Consider the following 19,584-nt stretch of genomic DNA (forward strand, 5'->3'; position numbering starts at 1 on the left):
AAAATAAGCCTAGGCTTTTCTGTTTAGAAGAAAATTATTCCCTTGCCTCTCTTTACAGAAACTCTACAAACTTTCTTTGGAAGAATCTAAAAAGAAAGGCTATGATCTCAGAACTGATGCAATTCCTATCAAAGCTGCCAAAGCCTCAAGAGATATTGCAAGTGATGTAAGTCTGCAGGAAAGCACTCACCTGGCTGGGTTGTTGTTGTTTTCTTCTAATTTACCAAAATAATAAGGGCTGAGTTTTACAAACACTCCACGGATAAAATATGGGGGGAACAAAGCATGCCTGCTAACAATGGCCTTTTATACAATGAGTGTTTCTTAGGTTTGCTGTTTTGTTGTCTCTGGTGTTTCCGAAAAAACAAAAACAAACAAACAAAAAAACCAAACCAGAACCCTAACCACATTATGACCTCACATCTTTGTGCTCCCTGGCTTATGAGATTTAGGTGAATTTTCTTTGAACTCCATCCCCTAGGCTGTAGCCTGTAGAAATCCAAAGATCTTCACCAAGCTTTCCTGCTGAAAGACTTGGGTTGTTTTTGCTTACTGCCTCTTAGGAACTGTCCTCCTAACAGGATGTCTCATTAGGTAGTATACTAGGTGCTGATATTTTGCACCCATGACAGCTGATTATTAAATAATCAGGAATTTTGCAAGCCAGTTGTTAAATTCTTGGTAGCTTGACATCAGCCATGGTAGGAGTATTTACACCACAGAAATTGACAAACACTGCAGATGAAGCCTTTTTCCCCCCAGACAGCTGGTGTGCCAACACACCATCACCATATCACCTGTGTGAAACTCAGTTCTTTCATTAGGTTGTTTCCACAAGAAATATACTCACAGTGAGCGCTGAGTGATTTGGGGGTAATGAGAAGAGCACATTTCAGAGCAGTCTTCCCTTAGCCACCCCCACAATGACACTTTCTCTCTCATTTTCCATATGTGTTCTTCATCTTTCCTACCCGTCCATCCTGATGCCACTATTACATTGTCCTAAAATCTCCAAATTCTTTTCCCTCTATTATGCTGGAGTAATTTGGCTCCCTGAGCTCCTAACCCCTAACTTGTACACTCAAACTCACAAGAGATAGGCAGGATAAAAGCTTTCCGTGTATCAGGATCCTCCTCTGTAGAGAGGTTGAGTGATAAATAGTAAAACTTCTTCCCTATTGTGCCAGTCTTAAGGGAAAAGGAGCTCTATAAAACTACTCTGAAATGACATCTCGTAACTAAGCTTATTGTCAACAGTAAAAAACTGGCTGGATGATTTCATTAAACTGCTTAGAACATTCTGCTTTTGTCACTCATTTGCTATACTCTTACCACCTACTGAAGATATCCTTAACATTAACAACAGTGTGTGTGTGGAAGTCAGTGTAGTATATCATCACAAGGTCTGGGTTCTAAAACTTAGTGACCTTAGCAAGTCAGTCACTTTTCTGGGTCTCAACTTACTCATCTATAACACGGGGACAATAATAATAACTTTGTAATCTACCTCACAGTATATAGTTCTTGAATATCAAGTTACACAAATAAATGGGGAAAATGTGTTTTATAAACTAGAATTCTATGCAAGTCTCACTTTTTATGAAATGCAGAATATCGACAATATTATGCTTCTAGTCAAAAGAATTGCTGAAACAAATATCCTAATTTTTTCACAGTATAAATACAAATACAATTATGAAAAGGAAAGGGGGAAAATGGTTGGTTTCCGTAGTCTTGAGGATGATCCCAAATTAGTCCATTCCATGGAAGTGGCTAAGATGCAGTCTGACCGGGAGTACAAGAAAAACTATGAGAAGACAAAGACCAGTTATCATACTCCTGCTGACATGCTCAGTGTCACGGCTGCCAAGGATGCCCAAGCCAACATCACCAACACCAACTACAAGCACTTGATTCACAAGTACGTCCTTCTTCCAGACGCCATGAGCATTGAGCTGACCAGGAACATGAATCGCATACAGAGTGATGTAAGTCTCTCTTCCTTCTGGGTGATGGATGGATTCCTAGCATAGGAATGGAGATCACAGTCCTCTATACTTTTGTGTCTAAACTGATAAAGGTAAAGTAATTGATAAGGTAAAGTAGAATTTGTCTCTTTTCTTTCTAGAATGAATACAAGCAGGACTACAATGAGTGGTACAAAGGACTTGGTTGGAGTCCAGCTGGTTCCCTAGAAGTGGAGAAGGCCAAGAAAGCGACTGAATATGCCAGCGATCAGAAATACCGCCAGCATCCTAGCAACTTCCAGTTCAAGAAGCTGAATGACTCTATGGACATGGTTCTTGCCAAGCAGAATGCACATACCATGAACAAGGTAGACAACCACCCTTCTATTCAGCTCCTTCCATGCAGCTGTCCTTCTATACAGCTCCCAGCAAGGCAGGGCTAGCAACTTCTGGCCCTTGTTGGAGAAATTTAGTTGGAGTCCACCACTTCTGGGCAGTGACAAACAGTTCTAGAGCATGTCCCTACATAACTTTCTTCTGCCTACTTCTTACTTTTATCCCCCCCCCCTTTTTATTTTTGAGGAGGGGATGGGGGTGATTGAGCAAATGAGCACAAGTGGAGAGGGCAGAGAGAGAGTGAGAGTGTCTTAAGCAGGCTCCACATCCAGTACAGGGCCTGATGTAGGGCTCAGTCTGACAACTGAAATCAGGACCTGAGCTGAAATCAAGAGGTGGACACTTAACTGACTGTGCCACCCAGGTGCCCCATTTCCCATGACCTTCTAATTGAGTTACAAATCATTTGTTTGATTAAATTATTATGAAGAATTTTCAATCCATTCTAGAAGATAGAAAATACCTACACTATTATTTTTGAAAAATCTGAGTTTGGTTTTGGTGTCTTTACTGAATCATAAGCTACTTTAGTTACTAAATTTAATCTAATTCAAATTGAGTGCATTCAAATGCTGTTAAGTTGTTTTCTTTCCTGTTGATCCTAAAAAGCTATTCAAATTTCAAATGTCTTTTTTTCCCCCTAACTTCCTAGCACTTATATACCATTGACTGGAACAAAGATAAAACCAAGATTCATGTGATGCCAGATACACCAGATATTTTACAAGCCAAGCAGAATCAAGCTATGTATAGCCAGGTAAAGTTAAATAAAATTTGGCTTAAAACTAATTAAACTTATTAAATGATGTAATGGTAAATAACTGATGTAAATGCAATGGAAATGAATGACTCAAACTGACTAGCTAGAGATGCTACAAAATATGGTGGTTAAAAGGAAGGGCTTTAGCTGTGCCTCTTAGGCTCCGTGAAGGTAGGCTCTGTGCCTCTTTGATTTATCTCAGTACTCATTGTCCTTGGCACAGAGTAGGAAACAATAAATAATTGTCGAAAGAAAAACAATTGGATCAGACCTAGTTTGGGTTTGGCTTTTATGAATTACATAACATTGGGTCTAAGCCGTAGTTTCCTCATCCCTAAAATTGGGGCCATAATAATGCTTATGACATTAAATTGCTGTGAGGACCAAATGAGAAATTTCCATGGGAAGCTTTCCACACAGTCCCTGTGTTGAATACATACAAAGATCTGGATAACTTACAACTGTTTTTATTATTGTCTAGTTTTAACCCACTTGTATCCATTCAATAAATTTCAGCATAAAGATTAATTCATTTATTTTGCCTCATAAAAAGCATTTCAGCATTTATTACTTTTATCACTTAGATAATCAAAATTTTGTTACCTGACTTTTTTTAGTTACCAATTATTTTCATATCTGTGGTTCAGATAGCCTAGACTGTACTTAACAGCAGGAGGAAAGTACCTGATATACTTAATATTCCCATATTATGTCTGAATAGAAAAGCAACTCTAAAGTTGTACTGTGTATCTCACAACTGAGCCTATTCTCAGAGCCAGAAAATAGAAGGAAAATCTTATAACAGTAACTCAGTGTTCCATAAAAACAGCTTAATTTGTTTTTATCCATATTTTTAGAGATAAGGTAGATGATAAAATCTGATGTCTCCTCTCTAGGTAAACTGTTGTCCAGTAATCCATTGGGGTTTTAACATATACTGAATAATGCTAAATTATTTAATTTCCAGAAACTCTATAAACTTGGATGGGAAGAAGCTTTGAAGAAAGGATATGATCTCCCAGTTGATGCAATTTCTGTGCAGATGGCCAAAGCTTCAAGGGACATTGTTAGCGATGTAAGTTACTTGTTTGGTTTTTATGTTATCTGAATCCAGTATCTTAATGCTGGTAACTAGTTTTACAGATAGGCCTTATCTTTCAGAATGTAATACCATTCCTTCATCTTCTCCTACCTTCTTTGTTTATCAACAATTCACTTTTCTTTCTTACCAATCCAGTATCAAAGAAAGGGCTTCTTGAATAGAGGTTGAGGCAGAGGACCTGTAAGATCTATTATCTTCAGATGCTATGTTTCTAGACATTACAAAGAAACCAGAGATTTCAGTTTCCCCCTGCTTACCTGAAAACAATTTCCTGTTTTCTATTTGTCTATTTTAGACAAATCCAAAGTGCCAGTTAATAAATCAGACTCAGCAACCTGATGTTGATAAATTTTCATATGCACATATTTAAAAACTTAGCTGACAGTTATTTTATTTAACCCATTCTTCCATGTACATAATTATAATAAATTAGCTTGGGGCATAGAAAATTCAGGAAGGTTCAAGAATTTAGGTTTAAGGTCAAGAGGGCTTAACTTCCTATTGGATATTTGTTCTCCAAGGCAACTTTTGGTTAAGATTGAAAAGGGTAGTTAATTTGGTAAGTAAACTAGGTGTAACTCCTATTGACTAATTAAATTTTTACAAATATTTGTCCTAGATATTCTGCATATAGATAAACATGTCATTTTGTTAATTCCAAGAATTAACTTCAAAAACTTCAGAGTACTTTGGAATTTCAGAGGGAAGCACTACCTCTTAAAATCTTTAACACAAAACCAGGATTTGGGTTGGAGAAAGAATGTCTAAAGACAGTACCATGAATTCTAAGAATACAAGGGCAGATTCTGTTAATTTTTTTAAGTTTTTATATAAATTCTAGTTAGTTACCATATATGGTACAACTAGTTTCAGATGTAGAATTTAGTGATTTATCACTTACATGTAACACCCAGGGATTCTCTTTAAGTCAGTTAATTTGTGGCATTCCAGAAATGTTAGAAATTAATTAGATGATTTATTATCACTCACTTATGGGCTTGCAGGTCAATTCCTTATTAAAATGAATCAATATACTGAGGAATTTACAGCAATAATGATGTTTGAATGTTCCCCCAAGAACATTTAATGTTCTTGTTTAGAAACTGAAGAAATAGCATTAAGTGACTTCCTCACTACACATTTGATAGGACCTAATTTCTTAGGTAATCTTTTGAAATCTTCCCCTAAAATTAACTTGAAGTGAACTTTCTCACCATTGTAGAGATTATGTCTCCTCTCAGTTTCAAATGGGTTTTTTTTACACATTTTTTTTTTTTTTTACAAATAGTTTATTGTCAAGTTGGTTTCCATATAACACCCAGTGCTCATCCCCACAAGTGCCTCCTCCATGCCCATCTCCCCACTCCCCCCGCAAACCCATCAGTCCCCAGTTTGTTCTCAGCATTCAAGAGTTTCTCATGGTTTGCCTCTCTCCCTTTCCCCCACCATTTCCCCNCCAAATATTGAACCAGCCCTGTAACCCAGGAATGATTTTGTTGGATAATTCTTTTTATGTGCTGTTGGATTCAATTTGCAAGTATCTTGTTGAGGGGTTTTGCATCCGTATTCATCAAGGATATTGGCCTGTAGTTCTCTCTTTTTGCTGGATCTCTGTCCGGCTTGGGAATCAGAGTGATGCTGGCTTCATAAAATGAGTCTGGAAGTTTTCCTTCGATTTCTATTTTTTGGAATAGCTTGAGAAGAATTGGTATTAATTCTGTTTTAAACATCTGGTAGAATTCCCCAGGGAAGCCATCAGGTCCAGGGTTCTTATTTGTTGGGAGATTTTTGATAACTGGTTCGATTTCTTCACTAGTTATGGGTCTGTTCAGATTTTCTATCTCTTCCCGTGTGAATTTTGGTAGTGAGTGTGTGTTTAGGAATTTGTCCATTTCTTCTAAGTTGTCCAACTTGTTGGCATAGTATTCCCTGATAATTGTTTGTATTTCTGAGCGGTTGGTTGTAATGAGTCCACTTTAATTCATGATTATTTCTATTTGGGTGCTCTCCCTTTTTTTTTGAGAAGCCTGGCTAGAGGTTTGTCAAGTTTGTTTATTTTTTTCATAAAACCAACTCTTGGTTTCATTGATCTCTTCAATTGTTTTTTTTGTCTCTATGTTGTTTATTTCAGCTCTGATTTTTCCTATTTCTCTTCTTTCACTGGGTTTGTGGTGCTCTTGTTGCTTTGCCTCTAGTTCCTTTAGGTGCACTGTTAGATTTTGTACTTGCACTTTTTCTAATTTCTTAAAATAGGCCTGGAGTGCAATGTACTTTCCTCTTAGGACTGCCTTTGCTGTATCCCATAGAGTTTGGATTGTTGTATTTTCATTTTCATTTGNATTTATGCTTGTGGTGGTGTCTCTGATATCTTGCGTTCCTTGCAACACTTCCCTCAGAGAGTCCCCCTCGGGATTTCTTGTAAGGCTGGTTTAGTGGTGACAAGTTCTTTCAATTTTTGTTTATTTGGAAAGACTTTTATCTCTCCTTCTATTCTGAATGACAGGCTTGCTGGATAGAGGATTCTTGGCTGCCCATTTTTTCTGTTCATCATATTGAAGGTCTCCTGCCATTCCTTTCTGGCCTGCCACGTTTCAGTAGATAGGTCTGTCACCACTCTGATAGGTTTCCCTTTGTATGTTAGGGTCCTTTTCTCCCTAGCTGCTTTCAAAATTATCTCTTTGTCCTTATATTTTGCCATTTTTACTATAATACACTATGCAGAAGATCGATTCAAATCATGTCTGAGGGGAGTTCTCTGTGCCTCTTGAATTTCAACATCTACTTCCCTCCCCAGGTTGGGGAAGTCCTCTGCTATAATTTGCTCCAGGACTCCTTCAGCACCTTTCCCTCTCTCTTCCTCTTCTGGGATTCCTGTGATACGGATACTGTTGTGTTTGACTGTATCGCTGAGCTCTCGAACTCTTCTTTCATGTTCCTGAATCAGTTTGTCTCTTTTTTTTCTCAGCTTCTTGTTTTTCTATAATGGTGTCTTCTAAATCACTTATTCTCCTTTCTGCCTCTTCAATCCGTGCATTGGACGCCTCCAGTTTATTATGTATCTCATTTATCGCATTTATAAATTCATCATACCTATTTTTAAAGCTCCATGTTGTTTGTAGCCATAGTTTCTTTGACGTCCTCCATGCTTTTTTCAAGCCCAGTGATTAATTTTATGATTATTGTTCTAAAATCTTGTTCATTTATGCTGCTTATATTTATTTTGAGCAGTTCTTTAGCTGTCAATTCTTCCTGGAATTTCTTTGGAGAGCTCTTTCATTTCATCATTTTGGTTAGCTTTCTATCTCTTGTTAGTTTTAAAAGCTTGTTATGCACTCTGCACCTGTGAGCACTGCTGTACCAAAGAAGGCTCTTTGACTGTCCAGAGCCTGTCCATTCAGAAAGTATTCTTTGAATGGTATCTCTTGGTCTCTCTTGTTGAGACCTTGGTTATTTTATTTTCCTACTCTTAGTCGTATTTGGGACTCTCCACTGTGTGTACTTTGGCTTATTTCTTGAGGTAGCCCTGGAGAAGAAAACAGACAGACAAACACATAGCAATCAAAGGCACACAGACACACAGACTAATCCAAGAAACACACAAACTGAAAGGGAAAACGAAAAAGTAAAGAGAAAAGAGGGAGGAGGGAAGGTGAATAACAAAATAAAAATACATAAAAAAGTCAAAAAGAAGAAAAGGAAAAAAGAAGAAACCCAATAGACAAAGAACAATTTAAGGCATATAACCAGATTTCCCAGCTACAATTAAATAGCTGGGTGTATGCAGTGCTGGTTGAAGAGCATAGAGAAAGAGAGAGATGACAGGGCAGGGATGAGACAAAATTGGAAATGAAATGAACAGGCAGAAGGGATAAGAAGCTTCTTTCAAAGAGCGAAGGGGTGGAATATGGTTGAAGAGGTGAGAGAAAGATGATGGTGTTATCCAGAGAAACTATATAGTCTGATTACTCCTGAGAGAAAGAGTTGAAAAGGTAGGTAGGTGTAGAATTAACATCTAGAGAATGGATTAAATGTGACTGTTTAAGAAAGCCAGTGACCAGAATTAATCAGGTCGGTGCTCCGATAAAAAAAGAAAAAAAAAAAAAAGAGAAGGAAGGGAGGAGGGCAGCTCTCTAGCAGTGATGGGCTGGTTTGATCCAATACGTCAGGCGGGAGTTCTGCCTTGGCGGTTGTGGGGAGAAGAGTGGCGCCGCCCCAGTCCCTTCTTGAACCAAGTGCTGCAACTCACTTTTTTGGGTGTGTAAGTTCCCCATGCCGGGGGCGCAGCCAAGGTGGGTCGCACTCTGTATCCGAGGCCAGACCTCGTTTCCGGATCCCTGTCTGTGCGCCCAACTGAAATTACCGGAGACACAGACTCGCAGGCGAGCCCCTCAGGGCAGTCCCAGGCCTTTTGCCTGCCCCCGGGGATTGAGCTAGAAGCCACTGCTCCCGTCTCCTCCAGGTTGGGTTAGCCAGTGAGGAGCAGTTTTATCCGGGGGTCACGTGGGATGAGTGTGTCCTGCCCAGGGTCAGCTGGAGAGCAGGAAACCGGGTCCCTCTGTGTCTCGTCACCCGAAACACGAACTTGGGCAAATCTCCCAGTTTAAGCTCTTCGCCTCTCCTCTAGGGATCCAGCCGAGCCGGATGCACAAAGGCACGGTCGCCGCGTGGCCCCTCCAGGTCGATTTGGCGCAGGGAGTTGTCCTCCCAGGCCGCCTGGGAAGAGTGCGTCCCGCCCAGGGTCAGCTGGAGAGCAGGCGGCCGGGTCCCTCTGGGTCCCGAGCGGAGATTTTTCTGTTCCCCAGCTACAGGGACCGTGCCTTGAGCAGTTTCAGCCTCTCTCTTTCCCCTCTCACTCCCTGCAGAGGGGGATCGCCCCCGTCCCTCTGCGTCTCTGGTCCCGCCCCGATTTTATCTTCCCCAGTTCGCACTCACGCTAGAAGGTTTTCTCAGTGGACTCTGCCTCCTTTTCCTCCCAAACTCCTGGATTCGGTAAGGGTTCCTATCTCAAATGGTTTTTATATTGTATAAAATTTAAGGAAATTAGAGCTATTTTGGAGTACTTAATAAATTAGAACCATAGATTTTGGTTAGAAGATAACATGAAGGCTATTTACCTCAGTTTCCTACTCCGTGTCCTGCCTTCTCTCCATCTCCAAAAGGTGGTTGTCTGGTCTATGGACACGTACACTTATAAGAATTTTTGTGCGCTTCAGGACAGGTCATTTCCTTGTTAGATCACCTCTAATTTTCATTATATAGTTCCCTATTTTGAACTTGAATATGTTGTCAATCAGCTCTAGGTCTGTGTTCCGTAACATCACTAAGTAACTTATTTCCCCTTTACCTGATATCTCTTCATATTACAAGTTTCTTATTCTCTTTTGGTTTTAGTGTTATAAGTCCTACACTATTCTGAATATTCAATATTCGTTAAAAGTCCTTCACTCTGCTTGTGATTTATTCCATTTTTTTTTTTTTTTCAGTATCCTTCTCAAGGTAGTACTCCAAAATGTAGTGTTGTTTTCCTGTTATGAGAGGTCAGGTCAGAATAAATGAGCTTCTTTTGTTTCTTTTGATTTTTTTTAAATTAAAAAATTTTTTTTTAAGATTTTAAAGGTTTATCTATACAATGGAAATACTACATGGCAATGAGAAAGAATGAAATCTGGCCATTTGTGGTAACATGGATGGAACTTGAGGGTGTTATGCTGAGTGAAATAAGTCGGGCAGATAAAGACGGATACCGTATGTTTTCACTTATAAATGGATCAGGAGAAACTTAACAGAGGACCATGGGGGAGAAGGGGAAAAATAGTGGGGGAGAGGGAGGGAGACAAACCATGAGAGACTCTTGAATGCTGAGAACAAACTGAGGACTGATGGGTGTGGGGGGGAAGGGGGGAGATGGGCATGGAGGAAGGCACTTGTTGGGATGAGCACTGGGTGTTATATGGAAACCAACTTGACAATAAACTATGAAAGAAAAGAAGATTTTTTAAATGTTTATTTTTGAGAGAGAGAGAGATAGAGAGAGAGAGAAGAAGGAGGAGGAGGAGAAGAGAGAGAGGGAGACAAAGAATCCAAAGCAGGCTCCAGACTCTCAGCTATCAGCACAGAGCCTGACATGGGGCTTGAACTCACAAAATACGAGATCATGACCTGAGCTGAAGTTGGGCACTTAACTGACTGAGCCACCCAGGCACTCCAGAAAAAATTTTTTTTAAATATTTATTTATCTTTGAGAGACAGACAGACAGAGTGCAAGCAGGGGAGAGGCAGAGAGAAAGGGAGACACAGAATCTGAAGCAGGCTCCAGGCTCTGAGCTGTCTGCACAGAGCCCAACATGGGGTTTGAACTCATGAACCGTGAGGTCATGACCTGAGCTGAAGTCAGACACTTAACTGACTAAGCCACCCAAACACCCGCAGAGTAAATGATTTCTGATTTGCTTTTATCTGTGCCCCTACAGAGTCCATAACACTACTGTTATAAGAAATTTTATAAGATTGCCCATATTGAGCTTATAGTCTACTTAAACATCTGAGTATTTGTAATATACATAACCATGAAGCTCGGTAGAACCCAATAGAGTAGAACCTAACTCCATGATATGTAGGGTGTGCTAGGAATCTAGTGTCAAGTAAATGCTGTTATTATCATTATTATTGTCACTTGATATTGTCATCCAGCATTAATGCAGGTTTTTCCCAATTCATCAAACTACTGGATTTCACTTTTCCTGAATTTATGTAGTTCATTTTGACTCATCCTAGCAATATGTTGAGACCTTGTGGAGTTTTCTTTCTAATCTATTTAGCTATTTTTAGCTACATGTGCATGAAGATATGGATCCTGAACAAGACAAGTTTATAGGACATAACCATATGGCAAACCACCAAAAATCCTACTGCTTAATAAATTAATCTATACTATTAGGCTTGTTAATTAAGTCCTGAACCTTTCTTGTTTTGTGAATTAAGCCCACACCTTTCCATCATTCCCATAAAGCTATCACAAGAGCTTTACCTTTGTTTATCATAAATATTACCCTGAGGTCAGCATACACAATGTCTAGCATACCATGGCATGTGTTTTTTGCCTCTAGTTAGAATTAATTTTTCATCATAACCTCTTGATAATAAACTACATTGCATTTCTTTCAAAGCCTCTAGGTCAGTTTTTACATTTCTTACTAAGTTAACATTGACATCCCTTTTCTCACTTCAGTTGTGTAAAATAAACATGCAAACAAAGCAAATTGAGCTGCTAATTAAGCTAAAGTTGTTGAGCTTCACTTGACCTTTTTTTATGTTAATAAAAGAATTGTTTCCTTTGATTTCAGTTTAAATACAAGCAAGGCTACCGCAAACAACTTGGCCACCATATTGGATTCCGGAGTCTGGAAGATGATCCAAAGCTTGTATTGTCCATGAATGTAGCCAAAATGCAGAGTGAAAGGGAATACAAGAAGGACTTCGAGAAGTGGAAGACCAAGTTCAGCAGCCCAGTGGACATGTTAGGAGTCGTGCTGGCCAAGAAATGCCAGGCCTTAGTCAGTGATGTGGACTATAAGAACTACCTGCATCAGTGGACGTGCCTGCCTGACCAGAATGATGTTATCCAAGCTAAAAAAGTTTATCAACTACAGAGTGAGGTCTGTTTGTTTTTAATTCAGTAGCTTATATGTTGCTGTTTGAGTAGCTATTAAGTCACAGAGAGTAAAAAGAATTAGTGTTGAATATCTAAAATGCATCTGTTTGCAATACATAAAATCACTTGAATCAAGGGTCCAGATGAGGATGGGATTTTGATGGAGTGCCTTGTATTTTCACAGAATCTGTATAAGTCTGACCTTGAGTGGCTGAGAGGCATAGGATGGAGTCCCCTGGGTTCTTTGGAGGCAGAAAAGAACAAACGGGCTTCAGATATCATCAGTGAGAAGAAATACCGTCAGCCTCCAGACAGAAACAAGTTTACCAGCATTCCTGATGCCATGGACATAGTTTTGGCAAAGACAAATGCCAAAAATAGGAGTGACGTGAGTAACTCTTTAGAAATAAATAGGAAAATTATAGTACCTGATACCTGGTAGGTGCTCAAAGCATTTGCTTAATTAATTAGTAGAATAGCATAGCATATCATACCGCTTGGCACAACATAACATAATATTTAATACCTGGTTACTTCATGTGAATGATCAACTACCTGCACTGGGTCATGTAAAAGGAGTTAGTGTCATTTTTTGTCACCTAAATCTTTCTTCTTTATTTACTTATTTATTTCTCTATTTATCCATCCATCCATCCATCCCATCCATCCATCCATTATGAAAATGCGAAAACTATTGAACATACTTTTTCCTTTGAAACTTGAAAGCATTAAAGATCTAGATTTGTGGTGGTGTTGGGATAGAGTGTTTGAGAGGGCAGTATTTTGAGTACTTTGCACAGATGAAGTGGAACTGTTAAAAAGAGTATATTTTCTGCCAAGTGATTATAATGTATCTTGTTAAGCCGAATCAAGACAAGTAGATAACCATATACATACATATATACATATACACATACATATTTGTGTGTATTCCATCTTCAAATTATTTCCTTCTCCCACACTGATAGCAGTGTCTAACCTGTAACTCTCAAAATTTATTGAATAAAATAAATGAAAGATAGTAGTGTAGAGTAATTCTATGCAAAGAAGGGAAAGATTAGTCATCATTGTTCAGTGAAAAGCATAACTCTGAAAATTACAGATACTTGAATTATGTGCACAGAGATTCTGGAACTGACAAGAAAGTTTAAATTTATCTATAATAATTGTTTGAGTCTTAGAAGGATCTGAATACTTATAATAGCTATTTATTTTACACATATCACATATATTAGTGTTTATATAAAGCTCATAACTAGCTTATAGTTAACATTTGGTAAATTGTAGCTACTCTTTTCCCAATCAACCCCTCAGACTTTTCACAATGTTTACATCCAAAATCTATAATAAATGCTGACCTGTTAGCTTTATTATAAATATTCAAATTTTCATCTCTTTTTTTTTGTCTTTTTAAATTTTTTTTAATGTTTTATTTATTTCTGAGAGANGCCCACTCTTTTTTTTTTTTTTTTTTTTTTGTGCTTATTTTTATGATTAGCTTGAATCCAACAAGCTAATAAAGCAACAAATATATGCAAAACATCACCCCCTTTGGGTTCCAAGTTTCTTTTCTCTCTATGAAACAGGGCTATTTATAAAGCACTGAACTAATAAGGTGGCCAAGAGAAAAACCCTCAGTCATGAAGTTTATCAGAATTAATGTCTCACAACAGACCTCTTCAACAGTGTGCCCTGGGTATAGGAAGGCAAAGACACTGATTCCGTCAGGCATCAGAAGAGGGTCACTTGGATCCTTGAGCCTGCTATCCGTCCTTTTGAATAGATCAATGCTTCTCTCTCAGTATAAACAAACATTAGCATTTTCTCTGTTTTTCAGGGAGCAGGGGAGGGGTTGTGGTGAAAGCAACACTTGCCATTGAGGAAATGGTCCCACTTAGTGGTTCTCAGCTAGGTACAGTTTTGTCCTACAGGGAACATTCAGCAACATGTAGAGACCTTTTCCATTGTCACAACTTGAGGGTGGCATGCTACTGGCATCTAGTGGATAGAAGTCAGGGATGGTGCTAAACATACCAGAAACATACAGGACAGCCCCCTACAACTAAGAATTCTCCAGTATACAGCGCTAGTAGTGCTGAGATCTCTGGTACAGCGCTAGTAGGTTGAGAATCTCTGTTCTTAATCAGAAAGGCTAGTGCACAACCAGGATAAGCGCCTGTGCAAATTCACAAGCCTTGCTTTGTTTTGGTCTGAAGATCTTAATCAGCTTCTCTGGACTATGTGGATTGTAGTAAGCATGTGCAGGAAGGAGAAGAGTACCAACCCTACACCCCACACTGCATGCCTCAAGGGGAAATTGACAAGTCCAAGAAACCAATGAGAGTTCTAAAATTGTGCATATTGAAAATATTCAAGCATACAGAAAAGTGTTAAAAAAAAGTATAAATAATTTATATGTATACACAATAAAAATGTATTTATGTATGTCTATGTATCTTCACCCCATTTATCACATTTGCTTCCCCCCACTTTCCCTCCATATTTTTCTTTCATATATATGTAAGTTGCTTTATGATACCTCTCTATCCCTAAATATTTCAGTGTGTATTTCCTGAAAATGAGAACATTTGTCTTACTTAACAGTGCAGTGATCAAATTCAAGAAATTAATGTTGAAACAATACTAGTCTATAGAACTTATTCAATTTTACCATGAATGTCCTTTACACAAAATAAAAACTATTTTCTCACCCAGGATTCAATCCAAGATCATGCACTAAATTTGCTTGTCGTATCTGTAGTCTCCTGTAATCTGGACTGACTCCTCACTATTGCTTTGCCTTCTAAGTCCCTGACATTTGAGAAGAGCGTGGCCAGTCATTTTGTTGAATTTCCCTCAATTCGGGTCTGTCTTTTGTACCCTCATGATTACATTCATGTTTTGTACTTTTAGCAGAACAGCACGTGTGGCATCCTCCTCGATATGTCATATCAGATGATGCATAAGACCAGTTTGTTCCATTACTGATCATTTTTATTTTGGTCACCTGGTTAAAATGGTGTATGAAGTTTCTCCACTGTCAAATTACTGTTTTATCTTTTGGAATTGATAAGTATCTTGTGGGGGGATTCTCTGACAGTGTAAGCATCCTGTCATCAAACGTTTTACTCCCTTGTGTTAGTAAATCAGTGAGATTTTTGTTTGGGTTCCCTTGTCTTCTGTTGAAAAAAGACAGAGGATGGCTCTGGGATATTTAAGAGATTTTGGATAAATTCCATACAAAATTCTCTTGGGATCCTAATCCCCCCAAATAATTATAAGGTATAACTATAAATAATAAAACCTAGGGAATGCAACCCCCTAATTTCTAGATATGCCTTGAATAGATCTTCTTTTGAGAAGGGAAGAGCTATTTCCCAATTAAACACCGAAAGAGACTTTTACAATCAGATGAAGAACTTCTGCTTTATTTGATGATCTTGGCAAAGACTCTGGTTACTTAGGTTGATTTCTAATAGGCAGGGTTATTTGTAACTTTGAAAAGGTAATCCATACTTTATGTTTTGAAAGGCAGTTATGCCCCAATCAAATAAAAAAAAATACTGTTACCTATATTTTGCTTATTCTGTCAGTTAAAATGCTTAATTCAGATGAATTTAGTAATCCTGTTTGAAGTTAATGATGTTGTTGACTAATCTAACAAAACCACTGGAAATCTCTTATTTCACATTTTAGAGACTTTATAGAGAAGCTTGGGACAAGGACAAGACTCAGATCCACATCATGCCTGATACACCTGACATTATTCAGGCTAAAGCAAACTTAATCAATACAAGTGATGTAAGTTTTCCAAATTCAGCATGTACTTTCAGAAAGCTCATTGTAACTATTTCTAAGGCAGTGAATTTATTTGGAAGTAATCTGAATGTCTGAATCATTTTAATTAATAAACTACATGTGACTTAAATTTCTTATTTAGTAGCTTTTAGCTTAAATATCTAATTAGCACTCTGTGTCTCAGGCAGAGTTAAGGGTGTGTGCTGTCTGTTCCTTGTAGTCCTTTATTGCACATATCATCATAATGTAATGGTTTATATCGCTCTCCCCTATGTGGACGGGTGCTTCTCAGAGTCAGAGACAATTTGTGTTGGTATTGGGCCTGCAGTGTTTAGCTAGTATGTTGCCCAACATACATGAAATTTCAAATGAACAATCATAAAAAAAACCATTAAGGAGAATTCCATTTTTATTTTTATTATCATCATAGCATGATCTCCTGAAATCTGTGGATGTAAAAATTAAATATCTTAAAGACAAAACTCTAATAGAAAGACTTAAACATTAAATAATGTATTAGAATAATGCCACATGACTAAAATATAAACACGTTCCAGGATCAATAGGCATTTTAAACCACCTGATTTCTGGATAGAATGCATTAAATTTTCCCTTGTTTAATTATGTAACAAATCTGAAGAAACAAATTGTTTCATTTAAACTTTTTAAATTCAACATTTAAAGTTTCTTCCCCAAAATCTTAGATTTAAAAAATTATGAAGGATTTTGTTTCTTACCTACAGATGTGGATCCTGCTATGGACAGCCCTATATTGTGAAATAGACTATTTTACAATGCCTTAGCCACATGAAGAGACAGCCCATTAGGCTTAATTTTTCCCCACTAAAGTCATTGCTCTCTTCTAACAAAAACCTCTAGTGAAACACTCAAAGGTAATTGGAAAATGGCACCTAAAGGATATTTTATTTCCTTTCTCTATCAATTTGCTTCTGCTTCATACTCAGAAGTATTTGGGAAGAGCTGATATTTAATTCTGTTGATCTGGGTAATTAAATAGCTTTAAAGTTTAAAATAGGATCTGTAGCAATCAATGGGCACAATTTCCAATTACATTTGAGTGTTCTAGAGCAGATACTATTATCAGGGAGTCTTTAAATATTTAGTATGTTGCATTCATTCTGCTACAGTTGTTTCTGGAAAATAGTTTTTCCCAAAGTGATCTTCATCTCTTAACAGAAACTCTACCGAATGGGTTATGAGGAGTTGAAGAAAAAAGGTTACGATCTCCCCCTTGATGCCATACCAATCAAAGCAGCAAAAGCATCCCGAGAAATTGCCAGTGAAGTAAGACTTTATCCCCTGTTTATACTGATTTGATTGCAATTTATCACTTTAAAGCATTCTCGATTTAATTTTAAATTGAAAAGAATCTTCCAAGGAATAACAAATTAAAACAGAGTGAAATGATCCTAGAGATGTGGGGTGGGATAAGGACAAACTCAAAGTATTTGTAGCTGGAATTTGTATGAAGTTTATTAAGTATGATATTTGTAGCTGGAGTTAGCGTTTAATATTTCATATCATAAAACTTAAGTGTGTGGTTCTCTAGGCTTTGTGAAATATTTGGAGTTAATGTGCTTTGTAATTGCAGCATAAGTTAATCTTGAAAGGAATAAGATATATTTTTTTCCTTTAGTACAAGTACAAGGAAGGCTTTCGCAAGCAACTTGGCCACCATATTGGAGCCCGGGACATCAAAGATGACCCTAAGATGATGTGGTCCATGCACGTGGCCAAGATCCAGAGTGACAGGGAGTACAAGAAGGACTTTGAGAAGTGGAAGACCAGGTTCAGCAGCCCAGTAGACATGCTGGGGTTGGTGCTGGCCAAGAAGTGCCAGACCCTGGTCAGTGATGTGGACTATAAGAACTATCTACATCAGTGGACATGCCTGCCTGACCAGAATGATGTCACCCATGCTCGGCAGGCCTATGACCTCCAGAGTGATGTGAGTCCAAGATTTTCCTTTGGCCAACTAAACACCATAACCACTTTCCTAAGAATCAAATTTTCCCTAAAGTAAGGGGAGTTGAGTCTACACAACTGAGTTCTATATCCCTAGATTAATGCCCACACCCTATCTAAGGTCCCAAATATCTGGAGGCACCAATACCCACAGAGAAAGAGCAGGCAAAGCCCCCTTTGCTTTGGTTAAAGACTCTGATATGTTGATCTAGAAGAGTTGGATCACTCTCTTTGTTCTGCCATTTTAAATGTTTTCCAAAATATGCTTCTAATTTGAATATTCCATTGATTCATAAGACATACTAAAATTGTAAATTTCCCAAGCATTCAAGCATGAAAATATGTAGTAAAATATACTACATAATTTTATTTCTTTAGGGGCATATACTTATGCTTTGGTGGTTTGTCATTTACAATTTCAGAATTTGTACAAGTCTGACCTTCAGTGGCTAAGAGGCATTGGCTGGCTACCCAGTGGCTCTCTTGAGGATGAGAAGAACAAGAGAGCTTCCCAGATTTTGAGTGATCATGTTTACCGTCAGCACCCAGATAAATTCAAGTTTTCAAGCCTTATGGACTCCATCCCAATGGTTTTGGCAAAAAACAATGCTATTACCATGAACCATGTAAGTCTTCACTTGAATGGGATGTTTGTGTGTGTGTGTGTGTGTGTGTGTGTGTGTAAACACGGTAATCTGTTTTTATAAAAGAAAAATCATATTTAATTATATTGCTTCATACTAAAGTGGTTTTTACATGCTGTATGCTTCTTACTGATATAAGACATCTAGACCTAAAGATGTCACAAATACAGGGGTGCCCAGGTGGCTCATTTGGTTAAGCATCCCACTCATGATTCCAGTTCAGGCCATATAATGATCTCAACATTTGTGGGTTCGAGTCCTGTGTCAGGCTCTATGATGACGGTGCAGAGCCTGCTTGGAATTCTCCCTTTCCTTCTCTCTCTGCCCCTTCCCCACTCATTCTCTCTCTCCCTCCCTCCTTCCCTATCTCTCCCTCTTTCTCAATAAATAAACAATTAAAAAAAAAAGATGTCACTAATACCAGCTCACAGAGTAGACTGTCTTTACTCTCATTAAGAACCAGATTATTTTTATGTATCTATTCATTACTAGCCTATACTAGTCACATCTTTTTTGTTTGTTGTAGCGCCTCTATACAGAAGCTTGGGATAAAGACAAAACCACTGTCCACATTATGCCAGATACTCCTGAAGTTTTACTAGCTAAACAAAACAAAATAAATTACAGTGAGGTAAGCAATATCTTCCTTGTGCATGATGCACTTTGCTTATACTGCACTTTACAAGTCAAACTTATGATGATCTGTGTCTTTCTCAGAAACTGTATAAACTTGGCCTAGAAGAAGCCAAAAAGAAAGGCTATGATATGCGGTTGGATGCCATTCCCATTAGGGCAGCCAAGGCCTCCAGAGACATTGCAAGTGAAGTAAGTGCACCTAAAAAGTTCTTTGCCTTGGCTTTGGCTCAGATGTCTTTCTCTTTCCTGAATATATAGTAGGGCAAGTAAGCTATGAGGTTAAAGTTCTTGCTAACAGTCTTTTTTCTAAGTAAAATAATGGTAATGAAATTCTCAACACAAAGCTATCTTTGAGTCCATAGCAACATGCATTTCAAAATACTGTCCATTTCCTGCTGAACAAAAACATTAGATACTTGACTATAGTTCAGACACCCTTTGGGCTATTCCACATGATATATTCGTATATACAATTGAATTCATTGTAGGATTCCTTCAGAAAAAAATCCATGCCTTATGAACCAGTGAACCTATAAGGGGTGAGTGAATGGAACACATTATTCATTATCCATCCACACATACCATATGTTTACTTCTGTGTCCAGTGATTGGTTGCCAACATTTATTTTAAGTGACAGCTTTGC

The 19,584-nt window shown here is 38.1% G+C and overlaps 1 protein-coding gene across 1 annotated transcript in view; it reads left to right on the forward strand.

Annotated features, from left to right (window-relative positions):
* Positions 1-19,584, forward strand: part of NEB (nebulin) — a 208,494-nt gene that overhangs the window by 64,339 nt on the left and 124,571 nt on the right. The window contains exons 46-58 of the mRNA XM_077767832.1: positions 59-166; positions 1,677-1,988; positions 2,129-2,335; positions 3,016-3,120; positions 4,091-4,198; positions 11,569-11,880; positions 12,061-12,264; positions 15,573-15,677; positions 16,872-16,979; positions 17,332-17,643; positions 18,083-18,286; positions 18,831-18,935; positions 19,022-19,129. Coding sequence (XP_077623958.1) covers positions 59-166; positions 1,677-1,988; positions 2,129-2,335; positions 3,016-3,120; positions 4,091-4,198; positions 11,569-11,880; positions 12,061-12,264; positions 15,573-15,677; positions 16,872-16,979; positions 17,332-17,643; positions 18,083-18,286; positions 18,831-18,935; positions 19,022-19,129 — 2,298 coding nt within the window. The remainder of the gene's footprint in view (positions 1-58; positions 167-1,676; positions 1,989-2,128; positions 2,336-3,015; positions 3,121-4,090; positions 4,199-11,568; positions 11,881-12,060; positions 12,265-15,572; positions 15,678-16,871; positions 16,980-17,331; positions 17,644-18,082; positions 18,287-18,830; positions 18,936-19,021; positions 19,130-19,584) is intronic.

Source organism: Crocuta crocuta, unplaced genomic scaffold, assembly GCF_008692635.1.
Source record: "Crocuta crocuta isolate KB4526 unplaced genomic scaffold, BGI_CrCroc_1.0 scaffold154, whole genome shotgun sequence".
In the NCBI taxonomy this organism is placed as follows: domain Eukaryota; kingdom Metazoa; phylum Chordata; class Mammalia; order Carnivora; family Hyaenidae; genus Crocuta; species Crocuta crocuta.